General features: G+C 57.9%; 1 protein-coding gene across 1 annotated transcript; it reads left to right on the top strand.

The window, feature by feature from the left end:
- Positions 1–277: 277 nt before the first annotated feature.
- Positions 278–14,577, top strand: FBXW5 (F-box and WD repeat domain containing 5). Its single transcript, XM_069873096.1, has 9 exons — positions 278–352; positions 830–1,043; positions 3,493–3,650; positions 4,550–4,724; positions 5,770–5,918; positions 7,978–8,458; positions 11,071–11,218; positions 12,096–12,308; positions 12,786–14,577. Exons 2-9 carry the CDS (start codon positions 851–853, stop codon positions 13,030–13,032), a joined length of 1,764 nt encoding a protein of 587 aa, XP_069729197.1. The 5' UTR covers positions 278–352; positions 830–850; the 3' UTR covers positions 13,033–14,577.
- The last annotated feature ends 1,432 nt before the right edge of the window (positions 14,578–16,009 follow it).

Consider the following 16,009-nt stretch of genomic DNA (forward strand, 5'->3'; position numbering starts at 1 on the left):
GGGGCCTCGCGAAAGGGGGGTGCTGATTGGCTCAGGGGCGTATGGGGGCGGGGTCTGCGGGTGGAGTCTGATTAGCCGAGTGGGTCTTATCTGGGCGGTGTGTGATCTGGTGGGCGGGGCTTGATCTGGTGGGCGGGGCCTAAGTGACATGGGTGGCTTTGATTGGGCGTTGCTTTGATTAGTGGGCGTGGCCTGATGGGGAGGCGGTGGTTGGGGATGGGGGGGCAACCACCGAGAGGTGCGGGCAGAGCGGCTGGAGGGTGGAGGAGAAGGGGGTGGCCCCGCGCCGGAAGTCCGCCGCGCGAGGCCGGAAGCGCTGCGAGGGGGAGGCGGGGGCAGCGGGACCGCCGAGGTGCGGGGCTGGGGACTGGCGGGGACGGGGCGGTGGAGAGGGTAGGGTGGGAGGGGGAGGGTTGGGGACGTCGGGGGCGCGGAGCTGGGGTTGGAGGGGCCCTTGGGGCTGGCAGGGGCCGAGGACTGGCGGGCCCGGGGGGCAGCACGGGCCGGGGAGGGGTTGGCAGGCACGGGGCCCCCGGGCCTGGCCGGTGTGGGATCCCTGGAGTGGGCAGCAGGCCAGGGGCCGGCGGGTGTGGGGCCTCCGGGCGGGCAGGGGGGTGCAGGGGGAGCACTGGGTGCGTGTCCACGGACTGGTGGGCAGGAGGCTCTGGGGCGGGCAGGGCGCTGGTCGATGTGGGACCCCCGGAGCGGGTAGGAGGTTGGGAGCCAGCAGGTGCTGAGCTTCCCGGGGTGGGGAAGGGACTAGCTGGTGTGGCCTCCAGATGCGGGCTGCAGACAGCTGAACTGGGCCTCACTCGCCTTTTGCCTGCAGGTGCAGCGGCAGAATGACACGATGGACACAGGCGGCTGCCCCCTCCTCCCCGATAGCATCCTCTTTGAGATCTTCCTCTACCTGGACCACGAGGACGTGCTCTCAGCAGGGCTGGTGTGCCGGCAGTGGCGCGCTGTGGCCCGTGACGAGTTCCTCTGGAAGGAGCTCTTTTACCGCTACTACCGTGTCTCCCGGGAGGTGCCCCGGCACCCAGGTGCGCTGGCATGGGGACTGGGGCTGCGCGGGGCTGGTAGCCTCACCCACCCACCAAGCGGGCAGGTCAGCACCCAGAACCTCCCTGCTGCAAGCCCAGGAGGGAAAATCCTTGCTCGCTTTGCTGCTGAACCTGCTCCCCACTGGTGTGGAGGGGGCTGGAGCTGCTAAACTGCACCCCGTTGGCAGCCTGCAGACGTCAGTGGCGATGTGTGCATGAGGGGCTCTGGAATTGCCCAAATCCTTCAGAAAAGGGCATCACATGGTTGGAGATGGTGAAACGTTCCCCCTCTTTCTTAGAAAGGTGGTTTCTGAGCTCTCTTGGGGCAGGCGTTCTCTGGTAGCTGTCACACAGCTTGTCTGGGCGCTGCTGCTGTGGGACATCCTGAGGAGTCACAGCGAGTCACTGCTACATTGCAGCCTGGCTGGATTTCATGATAATCACTGTTGGCTTTTTCTGGTGAGGACCTTGCAGCCTCTCCTTCAGGCTCTGTCTCTTCCTTGTCTGGCCTAGGATGAGCTGCAAGTGCACATTAGCTAATCAGGCCATTTCCATAAGGCATAGGCAGGTTCTGCAGCCTGGCTGTGGAGGGGAAACGCGTGTGCCTGCTTTCTGGAGAGGGAGGCGGGTGTGTGGTGGTTTCCCTGTGCAGCGGGCAGTACGAAGGCAGGAGCTGACCCACTTTGTCAGGGCAGGTTGGGCTTGATCCTGGCTTCAGCTCACAGCAGGAAAATAACTCATTAATAGTTGGCAACTGCAGAGCCTGGCAGGGCCTGCCCTGAGCAGAGCTGTCAGCAGTCAGGATGTACAATCACAGGGCTGTTCTCTGCTGAGTTTCAGGTGCTGGAAGCAGATGTTGGGGTCTGTGAGGGTCTCTTGGAGCCAAGAAATCGTGTTCCCAGTGTGCTGCAGGGGACCAGAGGGCTGTGGCCATCTTCTGCACCCAGAATGCATGTAGGGCTCCCAGCCGTGGCAGTAGCAGGGGGAATTGACTTCTAGATCTTGAGTTGCAGTTCCTACAGGAGGATGGCAATAAATGCAGATCAAGCAGCCATTCACCCTGCATCGGGGAACACCAGTGGAACAGGGTTTGAGAGGAGACAGGGATGGACCAGCTCGGGCTGCATGGTTTCATTTGTGCAGCCCCTGGGGCTCCGTGGGGCTCGGGGCATCATCTTTATCTGAGGCGCTCTCACCTGGCTCGGTCACTGCCAGCCTCCTGCAGCAATTCAGAAGCTGCTAACCCTGTTCTTCAGCACTGATTGGGGCTGAGCAGTTGGGGTAATGCAGTCACGTGTTCTGGCACCTCCCAGGCTGTGCTTCTTGAGCTGTGACAATCCTGCACGAGGCAGCAGGAGCAGAGCTGGCTGACAGGACCAGGAAGGGCTGGAGCAGGAGTTTGGGGAAGCACCTGGCTAGTCTGGCAGTCCCTGGCAGCTCTGTTGATTGAGGAATGGTATCCAGGGGGTCTTGTAAGAGGAAATATTGGGGTTGCTTGGCCAAATGGGATGTGTTCAAGCTGCTTCCCAGCCAGATGGGCCAGAACAGGGAACTTCAGAGGCAGATGAAGCTTCCAGCCTCGTGAGCAGTAGTGGGATATCCTAGCACCAAGCTGCTCCCTGCCTGCAGCAGCCTCCTGGGCTGCAGCAAGTTCCAAAACCCCTTCATCCCTGTTCAGCGTAACTAGGGAAATTGGCCCTTATCCATATACATGTCTAATCCTCTTTGCTTCCTCAGGATTTGCTGCTGCCAGAAGGCAGTAGGCTGCCTTATCAGGCGCTTTGTTAAAAGTCTTCTTTATTTGTCTCTTTATTGGCCATCAGAGCAACTTCTCCAAGTGCACCCCAGGCTCTTCTGCTGCCGGGCTCCTCTTCCACCCCGGCATGCTGTGCCCAGCTCTCATTCTTCTCTCCTGCTTTCTTGAGTCTCTTATCTCACTGAGGTGTTTTTTTCCTGGTCTCATACCCATTCTGGAACCTTCTTAACTCTGTGTTAGACAAGATAAAGGTAATTGGAGTGGAGCCCAGTTCCCTGAGGAGCAGAGTCCCTCTCTCACATGCTGAATTTGTTCGCGCTGTGCTAGGGCCCTTGTGCCATGCTGGCAGCTGTTTCGTCCCAAGCTTTGTTAGAGATCTCACAGCACTTCCCCGAGTGTTTCTGGTGGTGTCTGTGCTGGTTTAGGAAGCAGTGACATGGTGGGGAGCTGTGCATTTGCTGAAAGGGGTGATTTTCTGTGGGAGAGAGTGGGGAAGCCACTAAGGAGCATATTAAACCCTGCTGGCATGGCCAAAGCTGTAGGAATCTGACCCCGGCACTGCTCCTGGCATCATGCACAGCAGTCAAGGCTGTGCTTTAGTAAAGACTGACTCCGCAGGTGCCACTCTCAGCTTGGGTCCATTGCTTCCCTCCATTTACATTCCTGCCCTGTGTCCCTGCTCCTGCGTTACAGCCGCCGTCTCCTGGTATGACGAGTTCCAGCGGCTCTACGACACCATCCCGTGTGTGGAAGTGCAAGCCCTGAAGGACCACAGTGACCAGGTTTTGCACCTCAGCTTCTCCCACTCTGGCAGTTTGTTTGCGTCATGTTCCAAGGACTGCACCGTCAAGGTGAGGCAGCAGCCCGCCCCGTACAACCCTTCCGATGCTGGATGAGGGACCCACGAGGGCAGCCATGGGGATACCTGTGAGAGGAGGGGTCTGGCCAGGTGTCCTTGGACTTAGGCTGCTTCCTGCAGCTGAGTTGTTCTCAGAGCCAGAGGACTCATGGCTGTTGCAAATGGAGCCATGAGGGCTGTGGATCCCAGCTCCAGCCTGTGCGAAGGTGGCTGAAGTGCCAGTCTGGCTCTGGTTGCTGTCTGGGTGCCAGGCAGCCCATTTGTGCTGTGGGGTTGACAGAGATGCTGGAAATAACGATCACTGCAGAAGCTGTCTTGCACAAATGGTTTTCTGGGGTGCAGTCATAGGATCATAGAATGGTTTGGGTTGGAAGGGACCTCAAAGCCCATCCAATTCCACCCCTTGCCATGGGCAGGGACACCTCCCACTGGATCAGGGGCTCCAAGCCCCATCCAACCTGGCCTTGAACAGCTCCAGGGATGGGGCAGACACCACTGCTCTGGGCAGCCTGGGCCAGGGCCTCCCTATCCTCGCAGCAAAACACTTATCCCCAAGATCTCATCCCAATCTCCCCTCTTTCATCTGAAAACCATTCCCACTCATCCTGTACTTGCACTCCCTGATAAAAATCCAGCTGTAACAGTCCCATTTGCTGCCCAAACACCATCTCCCTTGGCTAATGGAGAAGCAGTCCTATGTTTAGCTGCTCTCCAGAGCTGTTGACTGTTTTGCCTCAAGGGAATTGACTAAGAATTGGGACTTTGGGAGGAGTTAAATGGGGCTTCGATGCTGCTTGTTTCTTGTCCTGGTGAGTGCAGGCGGAACAGATAAACTGGAATGGTTCTTGGGCTTCTCAACGGCTTCCTGACTGTTTGCCCGTCTGTCTGCAGATCTGGAGCAATGAGTTGGACATCTCCCTGCAGCACAGCTCCAACATGAGGCCGTACAACTGGAGCTACACCCAGTTCTCCCAGTTCAACTCCGATGACTCCCTCCTTCTGGTATCTGGTGTCTTTGTGGGGCCTCACAACTCGTCATCAGGAGAGATTGCTGTAATCAGCATGGGTAAATACTGCCCTTGCCTTCACCGGGCTGCCTGCGAGGTGGGGAGCGGTGGGTGCTGGGCCTTTCTTCCCCTCTGGTGTGTCGTGGCCCTGACCTCTGCTTCTCCTGCTGCTTCTGCCTTCCACCTTCTGTGCAGAGGGGTCGTCCCAGCTGCCGTTTCAGAGAGCAGACTTTCTGGGTAGCCTTAGCTCTGCTCAGGTCACCACATCATCACCTGAAGTCAGCGTGGCATGTGTTTATTCTCATTTAATGTCCATTCTACGTGTCTGTCAAGAGTTATCTGCATTACCTGTTGTCTTGACACCACCATTCTGGTGTCACTCCCACCCTGAGGTCTCATAGGACATTAAGGTGCATCCATCTGGGCCTGCGTCTTCTGTCCTGCTGCTGTGAAACTTACCCCAACTGTGTGATCTCCCGCTGTCTCTGTGCTGCAGTCCCACTCCGCTGCTAAGTGTGCAGCTGCCTTGCTCAGAAAGGCTTTCAGCAGCAGGGGCAGGAGCAAAGCAGTTCTGGATGTGTTTGGCTTGTTCTTGTCCTTAACGATTCTGCTTCAGGCCGTGCTCGGAGAAGGACTGTACGGTTGAATTGCTCTCTGGTCTGGCTCCGTGTGGCTGCCCTCTCATTTTGGTTTGCTTTGTGTGTGCTCTCCCCACCCATCTCTGTAGGAGAGCGGGATAATCCATCTCCAGAGCAAGGACTGGAACCGGATGTTCATAGAATTGTAGAATCATAGAATCGTAGAATGGTTTGGGTTGGAAGGGGCCTTAGAGCCCATCCAGTTCCACGCCCTGCCATGGGCAGGGACACCTCCCACTGGATCAGGGGCTCCAAGCCCCATCCAACCTGGCCTTGAACACCTCCAGGGATGGGGCAGCCACCATTTCCCTGGGCAGCCTGGGCCAGTGTTGAGCAGCGTCCACGCAGCCTGCCCCAGAGGTGCTATGTCACAGCCTCTCCTGCAGAGATGTGAGTCCATTACCTATCTTCTGCCACAGTTGCTTCAAAGCTGTTGTCTCACTCTCCTGTTTCCCCTCCCTTCCAGAGAACTTCACACTGCTTTCCAGGGTGAGGAATAAACCCTATGATGTGTTTGGCTGCTGGCTGAATGAAACCAACTTGATATCTGGCAATCTGCATCGGATTGGGCGTATAACTTCTTGTTCCGTGCTGTGGCTGAACAATGCTTTCCAGGTGAGCTGCCTCTATTCCGGCTCCTCAGGCAGTGCGGCTCCTGGGGGAGGAAAAGCAATGGAGGAGGTGTGAGGAGGGAAGAGTGTCCAAGTCCTCCTGTCCTCCCTGTTTGTCTCCTCTGGCTCGCCCTCAGGATCTTGAGCTTGAGGCAGCCCTTGCATGAGATTTTTCCACTCTGTGTTGTGGTACCCATTGCAATATTCTACCTCTGCCCTCAGATTCCATTAACTCCTGCCCCACTAATTGGGATGAGGAGTTGCCTGCAGCACTCTAGGGCAAGCGTTGCTCAACAGAGTGGCTGAGCTGCAGCAGTGCTGCTGAAGTCAAAAGTGTGAAGCCAGGCTGTAGTCTGGCACGGATCCGAGCAATGGCCGTTCTCCCACTTGGCAGCACAGGCAGTTCCTGGGAGCCAGAGGCAGCCGGGAGGCTGTGCTCTGCCCTGCCTGTCCCTGCTGACATTTCTGTGGGCCTGGTGTTGTCTCTGCTGTGATGAGACCTGGAGATCAGCGTGTTCTGGCTTTAGATTGTCTGCTGGCTGCATGTTCCTTCTTTGGCACTCGTGCTGCTTGAACTTGGTCCTCTTGCACGTTTTATCTCAGTGTCACAGCTGCACGTCCTGGCGTTTTGTGTTTTTTAACGTGAACAATGGATGCTGGACCCAGGTGAATCCCTCTGGTTGCAGAGACCCTTCCATAATGACATCTCTGTGCTGTGCTGACATTACAGCATTAACTCCTCCGTCTCCAGGAGGCAAAGAAGGACCATGCCTGCTTGAGCAGAAGGTGCTGAAGTGTGGCCGCAGGCTGCTGGAGTGATTAGTCAGGAGGTGACCTGCTGTTTTGTCTGGGAGCAGATAGCCAGGCTGGTCCTGCTGAGGAGAACAGTCCAGCTTCCAGGGCACGGAGCTCCTTTGCTGCTTGTAGGCGAATGGAGTTGGCCCTTCATGCTCCACCAGCATTACAGAGGCTGTTCCTGAAATCATAGAATCATTAAGGTTGGAAAAGACCTCTAAGCTCATCCAGTTCAACCATCAGCCCAACCCCACCGTGCTGACTAAACCTTGTCCCCGAGTACCACAGCTACATGTTTTTTTTAACCCCTCCAGGGATGGAGACCCCACCACTGCCCTCAACAGCCTCTGCCCTGGCTTCACCACTCTGTTGGTAAAGACATTTTTCCTAACATCCAATCTAAACCTCCCCAGGTGCAACTTGAGGCCTTTTCCTCTCATCCTATCTCTTGTTAGTTGGGAGCAGAGCCCAGCACCCACCTCACCACAACCTCCTTTCCAGGAGCTGCAGAGAGTGATGTTGTTTCCCCTCAGCCTTTTCTCCACATTTAACAGCCCCAAGGTCCCTCAGCTGCTCCCAGAACCTTCCCCAGCTCCATTCCCTTCTCTGGATGCGCTCCAGACCTTCAATGTTCTTCTTGTAGTGAGGGGCCCAAACCAATCCAGGATTCAAGGTGCGGCCTCACCGGCGCTGAGTGCAGGGGGACGATCCCTTCCCTGCTCCTGCTGGCCACACCACGGCAGATCCAAGCCAGGATGCTGTTGGCCTTCTTGGCCACCTGGGCCACTACTGGCTCATGTTAGCTGCTGTTGCCCAGCACCCCAAGGGCCTTTTCCATTGGGCAGCTTTCCAGCCACTCTTCCCCAAGCCTGGGGCGCTGCACAGAGTTGTTGTGTCCCAAATCCAGGACCTGGCACTTGGCTTTGTTGAATTTGAATCCTTGTGAAGCACCGAGCAGTGCCAGCTGATGGCCTCGGGTGGGGACTGGCAGCAAGGCTGCCCAGCGTCTGTGTTTCCCAGCTCTGCTGTTGTATGTGTGCAGGATCCTTGTGTCTCTGCGTGCTCTGGGAAGGGAAGGAGCACAGAAAAGCTGGCCAACCCTTGGGTGGGTTCTTGTGGCCAGTGCCCTGTGTAGCAGTGCTGGGAGAGGTCAAAGTGTTGCTGGTGTCACTGTGTGGGCTCCAGGTCCGGGCAGGCGGCTCTTGGCTGGAACTTCAGAGGTTGCTCTCAGGGAGGAGGTTCTGCTTACTTCTCCCTTGTTTTCACAGGGTGTAGAGTCTGAGAATGTGAACGTAGTGAAGAGACTATTTAAAATCCAGAACCTGAATGCCAGCACTATCCGGACTGTGATGGTGGCTGACTGCAGCCGGTACGATTCCCCGGACCTGCTCCTGGACTATGAGGAGCAGCTGGCTGCTTCCTCCACCTGCCCTGTCTTTGATCTCGGCACTGACAGCGAGGAAGAGGAGGCCAAGCCCAAGCAGACTCCGGAGCCAGCAGCACAGGAGTTGCCAGATGAAGGGGGTGTGATGGCAGAGGACGGGCTGCAGCAGTTCTTCGACGACATCATGGAGGACCACGCACGCCCTGCCATGACTGAGACAGAGTTGGAGACAAAGGTGGCTGAGCTGTTTGTACGCAACAGAACTAAACCACCGGAGCTGAACCTGCTTCCCACGGACAGTAACAGCAAGATGAAATACTTAATCTTCACCACCGGCTGCCTCACCTACTCCCCGCACCAGATAGGTAAGGCTGGATCTGCGCCCCAGGCACGCCAGCCTCCCCAGGCTGTGGCCTGCAGCTTTGGTCTGGATTTGAATTTGGACATGCCTGGGGTTTATTTGCTGCCTGTTTGTGGTGAGCAAGTCGCAGTTTTGTTGAGGCTGCTGGATTCTTGGTGCGGGAGGATTTTCCCGTCACTGAAGGAGCTCCCACTCTGCACGTGTTTACCTGGTCGTGGTTTTGTTGCTGCCGGGCTTGATGTGTGGCCAAAGTCATGGTGAGGGCTGAGCAGAAGATCAAGGGGGAATTCCTGATTTCAGGATGGTAGCCATGAGCTGCACACACGTGGATGGGCATGAGGGGCAGCGATTGCCCTGACAAGGCTGTGTGAAAGGGTCAATCCTGTCCTCTGGTTAGAGTGGAGGGGGCAACAGGGCAAGATGAGTTGCAGCAGCTCAGAGTTGACATGCGTGTAGCTTACGCAGTGCCCCTTGGCTCTGAGGGCCAGAATCCTGCTTGCCCTGTGCCTCTCCTGCCTCCTCACTGCCATTGCCCTGCCTCCAACAGCCTTTCTGCCTCAGCGAGATGCTCAGGCACCTCTGTTCTGGTACTGAAGAGTCTTCACAGTGTGTCTTTAGCTGCCCTGGTAGGTGTTCCTGTGAGGAGCCGGCAATCAGCCGCCATCCTCGGGGAGTGCGAGCGGCTGCAGCTCGGCATGAGCCAGGCAGCGGTGGTGCTGGTGACTTTTCTGGGTGAGGACTCCTTTTGCTCATCCAGGGCACCGGGAGTAGCAGAGGCTGGATTTATAGCAACTCAGTGCGGTGATGAGCAGAAGGCTGGCTGCATTTTCAGAAGCCCTGAAAGCTGGTGGAGGAGTTCAGTGAGAAGGGCCAGACTGATACATGGAGGGAAGGAGAGCTGCTTCCAGGCCTGAAGACTCTTCCATAAGGCCAGACAGTTTCAGTTCCTTTTGCTGCTTGCACAGTTACAGCCTGGTTTTCCTGCAGCAGGCTAATCTAAATTTCCCATTAACTGGTCCTGCACCAGTACAGCCCAGTAAGGCAGGGAAAGGTGTTTGCTGAAGTAGCAGGCAACTTGGAGAAGAGTCATTTTGGTTTTGCCCACCTGAGTTGGGAATGTGACCTAGACTGAGCTCTGCTCCACACCCCTGTCTGTGGCCAGGCCTGCCAGCAGACGGATGGCTGTCTCCAGACGTGCCCTGGGTTGTCTGCCTGGCTCCTCCCTGCCAGCAGCGCTGCGCTGAGGTCCACCAGACTGAGCCGGGGCTGCCGCACAGGCCGGAACCTGCAGCACATGGAGGCAAAGCCTGTTGGAGGGGCAGTGCCTGCCGTTGGACACTGCCGACTCCCAGAGCAGCCTCCCATGGCCGTGGGCTTTGGTGGCTTTGAACTCCAGAGCCTCCCTAGCCAGCACCCTCAGCACAGACTGGCACTTGGGAAGGATGTGGCTGCTGTGTTCTGACCTTGAACCACTCCAGGGATGGAGGTGAGCACATGCTTGCTGGTGTGCAATTCACTTGCTGGGAGCTGCTGGTGGGTGCTGCGCTCTGGCTGCTGGACACCAGCACTGTCCTGCCTGCTCTGTGGTCCAGCAGCAATTCTGCAGGGGTCTCCATTGGGTCCCATCTGCCTTGTGCTGGTGGCAGACATGAGATGTGGGCACAGCTGCCTGCTCCCTTGGCTTTAGGGGGTCGTGTGGAGGAGATTGGAACTGCGATTGTTGTGCTGTGGAAAGGAGGACGAAGATGGTGGTGAACAGCACCATTCAGAGGGAAAAGTGAAGGGTTCCATCTTCAGGGTCTCGAGCCATCTGGGTTTGGTTGCAGGGATGCTGTGAAGGGCCTCAGGCTGGCGATGCCACATGGAGTCACCCACCCTGATGGGGTGTGGAGAGGGCTAAAACCAAGGGTGTTGGGCAGTGATTCCCTCAGGTGATGGAGCGAGCCATCTCCCAGCTCCTCTTGAACGCGTGGAGGATTCACTCCTGTGTGTCCAGGAGGTGCTGAGACTCAGAGCGCTGCAGGAAGCATTGTGGGTGGTTTGTGTTTGGGGCCTCTGCCTGGACCTGGAAGGGGTGAGGGCCCAGCATGGGGTGGGTTTCCCTTAGAGGGTTCAAAAGCTGAGGACACATGAGCCCAGTTTGGGTTTAAACCCCTGCTCTCAGAGCTTTCTGGAGCTGCCCCACACCTGTGCTTGGCAGTGGGCGAAGTCCTGCTACAGCCAGTGCCTCTGCTGGGCCTTCTCCAGGTGGGATGTGTGGGAAACTGGCCCAGCCCAAGGATTCAGGAGAAAAAACATTCAGAGCGAGGTGTGTGGGGCTGGCAGCGAGGTGCAGCTGCACCAGCCAGGTTGGAGCCTGGCACTGGGCATCTTCCTGGCCAGGCTCAAACGTGCCAGCTTGTCGCTTACAGGCACCATCCTCACCGAGAGTGCCTTGGTGAGAGCTCAAAGGAGCCTGGCAGGGACAGCAGCCCTGTCCTGGTCCTCAGCCAACGAGCCCTTTCTCCTTCCTTAGCAGCACAAAGGAAGGCCCCTTCTGGAAGCCCAGGGGCACCAGCCCCGCTGTCTGTTGGTAGCAGCCTGTGGAACAACCTAATTGAGCTTTCTGTCCCCAAGGCATTAAAAGGATCCTGCCCCATCAGATGACCACTGCGGGGCCAGTGCTCGGAGAGGAGAGGCGCTCAGATGAGTTCTTTGACTCGCTGGATCATGTCATCGACATCCATGGACACATCATCGGCATGGGCCTTTCCCCCGACCACAGGTGAGTGCTGGCTTGGACACGGTGGGCGGGTGACGGCTCCCTGGTGGTTGCGGGTGAAAGGGAGAGGAGAAGACTGCAGCAGAGGGAGCAGGGTGCAGCGCAGGCCGCTTTGCTGCTGCACGTCCCATTTCTGTCCTCGTGCTGATGGCACGTGTACAGCCCAAGCTCCTCCTCAGACCTCGGCAGGAGCAGCACTTTCTTTCCTCTGCACTGCTGAACCCGGCTCAGGGTAGGGCCAGGCAAGAAGCCTTGTAAGAGTGAAGGAGCTGCCTACAGCAATGTGATCTCTTCCTGAGGCAGAGCAACACTCCACCATCCTTAAAGTTGGTTTTGATGTGATTAAAGGTGCTCGATTAAAGCCTCTAGGGCCTTCCTTCCCAATTGTGGTGGCCCTTTCCTTTGTAAATGGGGCAAGAATTGGTTCAGCAGCGTGTTATAGAATCACAAAATTGTTAAGGGTGGAAAAGCTCTCTTGGCTTACCCAGTCCAATTGTCAGCCCAACCTCACCGTGCCAACTAAACCCTGTCCCCAAGTGCCACGGCCACATGTTTTTTGAACCCCTCCAGGACGGAGACTTCCCCACAGCCCTGGGCAGCCTCTGCCAGGGATTCACCACTTTGTGAGTAAAAGCATTTTTCCTAATATCCAATCTAAACTTCCTCTGGCGCAGCTTGAGGCCGTTTCCTCTCGTCCTGTCCCTTGTTACTTGGCAGAAGTGTTGCTGTGTTTCAGGCTGGATTTTAGCGAGCGGAGCTGCAGGCTTTGGTAAAGACTGGAGAAACTGCTGGGTCCTTGCCCTGTCCGAGCTGCATTTGCAGCTGGGGCTCTGAACTACGTCGTGCGAGGCGCAGGGTAACCCCTCTGCTCCCCTCCAAGGTACCTGTACGTGAACAGCCGGGCCTGGCCTCGCGACTGCGTCATCTCTGACCCAATGCAGCCACCCCCCATCGCTGAGGAGATCGACCTGCACGTGTTCGACCTGAAGACGATGAAGGAGGTGAAAAGAGCACTCCGGGCACACCGGGCCTACACGCCCAACGAGGAATGCTTCTTCATCTTCCTGGATGTCAGCAGAGACTTTGTAGCGAGGTGCGTGGTGAAGGGGTGGGCCAGATCCTGACCCCATGTCCCAGAGGGCTTTGGGACACTGCGGCACTGTGGGGTGGCTTCTTTGAGCAGGGCTGCTACCTGTGCTGGGAACTCCTGTCTGTTGTGAGCGTGAGCAGCGCAGGAAATGGGAGGCTTGGAAAAAGCAGGGGGATGGAATCAGAGGGTGCTGATAAGGGCTGTCTGCCCTGGTCCTGCTGTGACATCAGTGAGGAAAGGGGAAATTCTGGACTCTGGTGTTTGGCAGCAGGAGGCTAACACCCTTCGTGGTGCTGTGGGGGGCGAGTTGGAGGAGCTCTTGCTTCCAAATCCCAGAGGGAGCTGGGCTGCCTGGGTGGAAGCTCGCGGGCTGGGGCCTCCTGCCAGGCTGAGGCTCCCTCTGCCTCCGTCTGTGCCGAAGGAAGGGGCTTGGGAGCAGCCAATGATCGGGGCTGCTGAGGAACGTCTTGTCTGCTGCAGTGGGGCAGAAGATCGGCACGGCTACATCTGGGACCGACACTACAACATCTGCCTGGCCAAGCTGCAGCACGACAATGTGGTCAACTCAGTGGCGTTCAGCCCGGTGGAACAGGAGCTGCTCCTGACGGCCAGCGATGATGCCACCATCAAGGTGTGGCGCTCCCCTCGCACCGTCCGCATCCAGCAGGCCAGGAAGCCCCGGCCCAGGAAGCTGCTCTTCTCCTGGCTCCTGAACCAGAACAGCTGAACCCAGGTACGCCGGCTCCTGCAGCTTCCTCACTGCAGCCACTGCCTCCAGAGCTCGCAGAGCCTGGGGCCCTGCGCACAGAGACCAGCTCTGGGCACGTGAATCCCATCTGCTGAGCCAGGATCGACCCTGGCAGTGGGAATTGCTTCCTCCTTGGAGCGTCCTCTTCAAATTCAGAGCGTAAGAGCTGAGGGCCTGTCCTGGGGCCCAGGCTGGTCACTGCAGGGTGGGCTCCCCACAGCTTCTCACGAATGCTGCTGCTTGGTCACAGCTCTTGGGGTGAGCATTGGTCTCTGGGAACAGAGAGCGGCACATTGGCAGCGTTTATTCCTTGTGAGCCTGGGCTGTGGCCGGCCTCACCGGCAGCTGCTGGCTGCAGAGCACGTGGCAGCGCCGCACTGCCAGACTGCAGGACTTGTTATACAGTAATTTTATCGATGTTTGTTTGTCCCGAACCTCCATGGGCAACTCGTCCGGCTGCTGTTTGTGCCAAGTGCCTCTTCCCACTGGGCAGCAGGGATGGAGGGCAGCGAGGAGGCAGGGCTGGGGGCCTGGCTGGCCTCTTGTGGGGTCCCAGGGACGCAGGCAGTGCCTGGCCGATTCCTCTATTAGCAGCTGCGTTTCTGTAGTGCCGGTGTCCAAACCTGAGCGGAGAGGGGAGCGGGGAGAGGCCAGCGCTGCCTCTGCCTTCCTCTGCTGTGCAGCACTTAAATAAGCTATGGCATCCATAATGTATTTATTTTCGGGGATCTGCTGTCCCTTCCCAAGGGGCAGCTGTGGGGACAGCCAGTGGCTCTTGCGGTCCCCTCCCTCCCGTGCTGCTGAAGCCGTGGCACTTTAGGTTCTTGGATGCTCTCTGAAGAAGAGTGGGCACTCCAGGTGCTGCAGGGATTCACCGGCGGGGAGCGCAGCCTTCACTGCCTGGCACAACAGTGCAATGAGCTGCCTACCACCAGGGTTGGGGCGCTGCGGGGCTGGGGAGCAGCTCCTCCTGGGGACCCCTCCAGCAGCAGAGCTGGCTCACCTGGAGCGATTTCAACCTCAGTGATGTTTACTCTGTCCCTGAAGCTCTTCTCCCTCCAGCAGTACCCAAAGGAGAGTCTAAAATTAAGCTCCTAATCTTGACTTGGCCTGGATGGTTCCCAGGCACGGTCATTGTCTGTGCCGTGGGCTGCAGATGGACCGAAGGGAGGCAGCAGATATGGTCTGGAAATGCACCGATGGCGTTACCAACTCTGGTGATCTTTGGTTTGTGCCCTTGTTCCATTGTGCCCCGGCAGGTGCCCATGGCTTTATCCAAGCCCCTGTCCTCGGGTTTTCTGTCATCACAGGACTCCCAGCAACAGAGGAGCCCTTTGTGCCTGCACGCAGGACCCACATCCAGCTCAGTCTGCTCACATGGCAAAGGAACAGCCTCTGCCTCCTCCCAGGGCTGTGAGATCTGCCCTCCCCTGGTTTGGTGCAGTAGCCAGCGAGGCAGGGAGGGGTTGTTTGTACTGAGTTGTGCTCTTCACTATGGCATTGAATAAATATTCTGCTAAAGCACCTCTGCGCTGCGAGTTGGGCCAGGGCCGTGCTGGGGAGGCGGAACTGAAGCTGGCAGGGTCTCAGGGCGATGCTGCAGCAGAACCCGACCTTCTTCTTACCACCCCGGGTGTGGGGTGCGGGTGCCAAGCTGTGAAAGAGGAAAGGAGAGCAGAGAACTGCCCTGGTCTGTGCCCACAGGGAGGGTGGGACAGCCCTGCGCAGGGAAGCAGCACCTGGCAGCCTCGGGAAAGCTTTCGGAACCACCCAGAGCATCCTGGGTTCTGTGCCCCTACTGGGATTTCTTGTTGTTCCAGGCATTGACCAGGTAAGTGGGAAGCGAGCCCTGAGGCTGCACTGCTGGGGTGTAGAGGGACCGCGTCTCGCATCCTGTGTTCAGTTCTGGGCCCCTCACCACAAGAAGGATGTTGAGGCTCTGGAGCGAGTCCAGAGAAGAGCAATGAAGCTGGTGAGGGGGCTGGAGAACAGGCCTGATGAGGAGCGGCTGGGAGAGCTGGGGGTGTTTAGCCTGGAGAAGAGGAGGCTGAGGGGAGACCTTATTGCTCTCTACAACTGCCTGAAAGGGGGTTGTGGAGAAGAGGGATCTGGGCTCTTAGAATCATAGAATCACCAGGTTGGAAGAGACCCACCGGATCATCAAGTCCAGCCATTCCCACCAATCACTAAACCATGTCCCTCAGCACCTCATCCACCCGCACCTTAGACACCTCCAGGGAAGGTGAGTCGACCACCTCCCTTGGCAGACCGTCCCATTGCCTAATGCCCCTTTCAGTGAAGATTTTTTTCCTTATGTCCAGCCTGTACCTCCCCTGGCAGAGCTTGAGGCCATTCCCTCTTGTCCTGTCCCCTGGCACTTGGGAGAAGAGCCCAGCTCCCTCCTCTCCACAACCTCCTCCTCCCCTCACCTTGGTCCCTGCTGCCGATGGCCATGAAGCAGCAGTGGTGCCGCTGCTCCCTCGTGCCGACACGGCCCCGCGGCTGGTGCTGCAGCCCGGGAGGAGCAGGATCGGCCCTTCTGCGGGGCTGGGGAGCAGCCCTGGCACTCGGCTCTGAACAACAGCTGAGAAAACACAGCCTGGCTTGGAGGAGCCTGGCAGCTGCTTTGTTATCCAGGACCCAGGAAGGGGAGTGGAATAAGTTGGGTTTGCCTCCTGGGCTGCTCTCCAGCTCCCCTGCGCTGGTGCCGGTGCTGCTGGCCCAGTCCCACTGCACCCACAGCCCCGCAGGTCCCTGCTCCTGTTTTCCAGCTGCCAGGCTGGGGCCAGGTTTCCTGGCTCCGAAGCTGCAGCGCTGATGCTGAGCAAACCCTTCCAGCTGCAGCTTCCCCGCAGGAAGCCTGCATGGAACTCGCCCTCCCAGCCCCTCCACCCGGGCACCCACAGACTGTGCACCAGGGATGCTCTGCCCGCTGCTTTATTGGGCAGTTTTGACC

The sequence above is a fragment of the Phaenicophaeus curvirostris genome, chromosome 20 (assembly GCF_032191515.1).
Source record: "Phaenicophaeus curvirostris isolate KB17595 chromosome 20, BPBGC_Pcur_1.0, whole genome shotgun sequence".
NCBI lineage: Eukaryota > Metazoa > Chordata > Aves > Cuculiformes > Cuculidae > Phaenicophaeus > Phaenicophaeus curvirostris.